This window comes from Sinocyclocheilus anshuiensis, unplaced genomic scaffold, assembly GCF_001515605.1.
Source record: "Sinocyclocheilus anshuiensis isolate Anshui unplaced genomic scaffold, SAMN03320099.WGS_v1.1 scaffold1142, whole genome shotgun sequence".
Taxonomy (NCBI): domain Eukaryota; kingdom Metazoa; phylum Chordata; class Actinopteri; order Cypriniformes; family Cyprinidae; genus Sinocyclocheilus; species Sinocyclocheilus anshuiensis.
This window is the reverse complement of record NW_015536577.1, coordinates 521692-526105: the sequence shown is the minus strand read 5'-3', so window position 1 is coordinate 526105 and position 4414 is coordinate 521692. Positions and strand designations below refer to the sequence as shown.

The 4414-nt window shown below is 36.2% G+C and overlaps 1 protein-coding gene across 2 annotated transcripts in view; it reads right to left on the bottom strand.

Annotated features, from left to right (window-relative positions):
• LOC107702447 (glucocorticoid-induced transcript 1 protein-like) overlaps positions 1–4414 on the bottom strand; it is a 42128-nt gene that overhangs the window by 8100 nt on the left and 29614 nt on the right. For both annotated transcript variants that reach the window (XM_016504771.1, XM_016504781.1), the window contains exon 3: positions 2523–2612. In XM_016504771.1, coding sequence (XP_016360257.1) covers positions 2523–2612 — 90 coding nt within the window. The remainder of the gene's footprint in view (positions 1–2522; positions 2613–4414) is intronic.

Below are 4414 nucleotides of genomic sequence, written 5' to 3'. Positions count from 1 at the left end.
TATATATACACACACACACACACACACACACACACACACACACACACACACACACACACACACACACACACATTTGCCTAATACATGACAATACATTTTTTAGCTTTTAACAAGTTTTTGACAGATTCCTAAAATATTTGTTTTCTCTTTATTATGACAGGTGGTGTAATAAATTTTAATTAAGCACATACAGTTCTTAACAAATTTATTAAACTGTATTTATTAACTGTAATTGGGCATCTGAATAAAAAATAATTATAAAATGCTTAACTATTTGTTTCTGCCTTTCTTGTAAAACAGTAAATTCGATAATTAATGGATAACAACAATAAAGAGCTTACACATACTGGTGGATTAACCATTACAGAAACATAAAAAAAATGATTTTTGGTAATTATCAATACTGTTAGTTTAGGGCAGCTGTGGCACAAACCTTAGACTGGGTTTTGGTTTTTTGCATGTTTATATATTTACACACACACACACACACACACACACACACACACACACACACACACACACACACACACACACACACACACACACACACACACACACACACACACACACACACACACACACACACACACACACACACACACACACACACACACACACACACACACACACACACACACACACACACACACACACACACACACACACACACACACACACACACACACACACACACACACACACACACACACACACACACATTTGCCTAATACATGACAATACATTTTTTAGCTTTTAACAAGTTTTTGACAGATTCCTAAAATATTTGTTTTCTCTTTATTATGACAGGTGGTGTAATAAATTTTAATTAAGCACATACAGTTCTTAACAAATTTATTAAACTGTATTTATTAACTGTAATTGGGCATCTGAATAAAAAATAATTATAAAATGCTTAACTATTTGTTTCTGCCTTTCTTGTAAAACAGTAAATTCGATAATTAATGGATAACAACAATAAAGAGCTTACACATACTGGTGGATTAACCATTACAGAAACATAAAAAAAATGATTTTTGGTAATTATCAATACTGTTAGTTTAGGGCAGCTGTGGCACAAACCTTAGACTGGGTGGTGGTCAAATAACTGTGTGTGTGTGTGTGTGTGTGTGTGGAAAATCTGTTGAATTAACAGATTGGTCTTGACCTTCTTGGCTGTAACAATTAACATAAAATAATAAATATATTAGCAAAATCTATTAAACTGAAAATCTGATTTTATATTATACATGATAATCAGCATTTTAATTAATGTATAAAAGAATTGTATATAATACAATAATATACTTTAATGTAAATAAATAAAGTATATTACAATGTATAATTTTTACCACCAAAAAGTAATATTTAAGTTTCAATGTGTTCCACATTTTTGTGAAACCCTGTTACTGCATGATTTTCCCTCCATTTCAAGAAATGCAACATTCCTCAAAATTGTGACACCCAAAAATTACATGATTTGGACACTTTCTACAACAAGACAGGAAGTAAATACTCTCATTCTACTTTCTAAATGTTTATGCAAATAGTAGTTTTGACTGTGTTAATCAAACTCAATCATTCAACCCCGTCACCCAAAGTACTATAAGAAAAAAAATAATCAAGCAAACATTAGTCTTTAATTTATGGGAAATATAAGATGACCAATAATTACAAACCAACATTTGGTATATATACATATACATATACATATACATGTCAAGGTCGAGCCCAGCATCACTGGTTCTTTTTCTCGGTGAAAACTGATAGAAATAACCTCCGAGCACCTACACTTTTGTTTGAGTGTTTGCACAGGAAACAAATTACTCTGCACCTGCACGCCGCTCATATCAAACCTAACAAGTGCAAGAGTAGACGACCACAACAAGGCCTTTATAAATCAGACAGGCTTGGGCACATCAACGATCAGGCCCTTCCATCAGCACATAATGCCTAACTGATAAGAACGTGACTAAGAGGCCACACGCCTCTATTGTTCCAGAAGCCTGGAGGCGATGGGAAAGCCATAAACTGGGTGGAGGGGGATAACGCTTGTTGCAGAGAGGGGAAGTTGATTGTTAAAGGGGGAGATAGTCTTATCTCGCTGTTCCCTGAATCGTCAGGGTGGGGCTGAGCGCCTGTGATAAGGCTAACTCTGCTGCGGCTAGTGCTAGCAATAACACACCATGCAGTGCAGGAAGTCTGAAGCCACACAGTAAGTTATATATAGCAGCGGGTGCAGGGGAGATGGATGGGTCGCCGTGACTTGCAGCCTCGTGCAGAGCTGGGTTTTATTTTCACCGCCTCCCCCGGTACGAGCGGCTAAAACGCGAGCCACACAGGATGAGATCATTGCAAATGCAGAAGTGCAGCACTCATCACTTTCAGGACAGTGAGAGCTCTGTTAATAGCTGTTAGTGTGATTGCACTTTCTTGTTCTCCAAACCCAAGGGGAAAAACTACACACTCCGTATAATGTTTCACTGTTAAAAGGGAGTGTGTTTTCTGCGTGAGTGTGTGCGCACCTCTTTAAGATGGTCAGAGCTGCCCCAGGATGCCGAGCGCTGGTGTGTGCTCCTTTTCTCTTTGCTCTCGTCACTCCAACATCCAGGAGTCTGAAACACAAAATACACATTTATAGGACTTTTATATGACACTAATTCTAATTAATATGGACTAGCTTCTTATTTTTATAATTAAAAAAAAAAACTATTAATATCTTTTAAATACATATTCGCATATAATATACACTACTCTTCAAAACTTTGAGGATGGCAAGAGTTCGTTATGTTTGTAAAGTCTCTTATTCTCACCAAGGCTGCATTTATTTGGTCAAAAATACAATAAAAACAGTAATATTGTGAAATATTAGTACAATTTAAAATAGCTGTTTTCTATTTGAATATTCTTTAAAATGTAATTTATTGCTGTGATCAAAGCTGAATTTATCCCATGTATTTAATGTATCCTTACTGAATAAAAGTATTTCTATAGAAAAAGAAAAAGAAAAAGAAAAAGAAAAAGAAAAAGAAAATCTTGAACACCAAACTTCTGAATAGTACCGTACACTTCGGCAGTCCCACAGAAAAGATTTGTCAGATTTAATTAACTTCTAGGGATGATTTTTGTCCCCTAAGTGTGGCTAAGTAAACACTGACACACACTGATAAATCACATTTCCATGCATCCTCCTCCTGACCCACTATTTCACACCAAGATCACAAAGGCTGCATTGTTCCTGCAATAAACGGTCACCTACATTCCTTCAAAAACAACACTCTCAGTTACCATAGTAAAGTCTGCAGCACCCAGGTATTTGATTTGTTTAGGCAGTCCAACATGCAGTACACACACTGTATAATGTATAAGCACATACTGTATAAGAGCACATGAGACCGGCCCTGAACACAACCCAGTGTGATTATTCAAAAGAGGTCTATACTAAATGTAAGCTTATAGCCACTTATAATATTTTCCTATTTTTATTGTAAATGTTGACTAAAATTGAGTTTGTGCACATTTTGTGTACGGTTCATGAAGAGAAGCTATAACTTATTTTAGGCAGTTTAAGAGCTAACAGGCTTGAGTGATCAATACTACATTTCCCATCATTCTCTGCGGCAGCATAAGAATGATAAACACGCATATGTCTAATGCACACCCTCGGCTCTTAATTCTGTAGCACTAGCACTAAACCGCTGCCATTAGTGAAAAAGAGAGAAAGAAATAGAAAATTGCTCAATGTGTCGATTTTATTCCAACCAAAGTAGTTTTAAATGTACATAACAACGTAACTGTGACTTACAAAGTTGTAAACAGGGATTATCCTAAATGTTTCTTGAGCAGCAAATATCGTGTCAGATGCAATTGAATAATATTATCAAACGGTGAAATAAATAAGGAATAGAATAAAATAAAACAGAAATAATAAAAACATTAAGAGAAGAAGGATGAGTCTCAGTAGCTCTGTTAAACAGCAAGATTTTGTACATGATACTTTTGCAGGTTTTTTAAGGGCTCTGTGAGGACCAATAGATGTGGTCAAAGTGTGTATGTGGACCTTGTGAAAAACAAATATATTTTCTACAGAAAGATGAAAACGACTCTTTTAAGCATAGCTCGCCTCTGTGGGACTACTGCTGTGGCCAGAGGCGGATTCAGGCCTGTGAAACCCCTGCGTTCATCAGCCAAACAGACGTCACACTTCAAAGTCTGGCCTTTGGAAACAGATCGACACTTGAAGGCCAAAGGGAACACAGAGCTTTTGAAAGCCTCTCTTTTTCTTTCTTTAAGTTCTTTTAAAGGACTGACAATGACAATTCTAACACTATTTACTCCCCTCATGTTGTTCAAATGTCTATCTATCTATCTATCTATCTATCTATCTATCTATCTATCTGTCTGTCTGTCATCTATC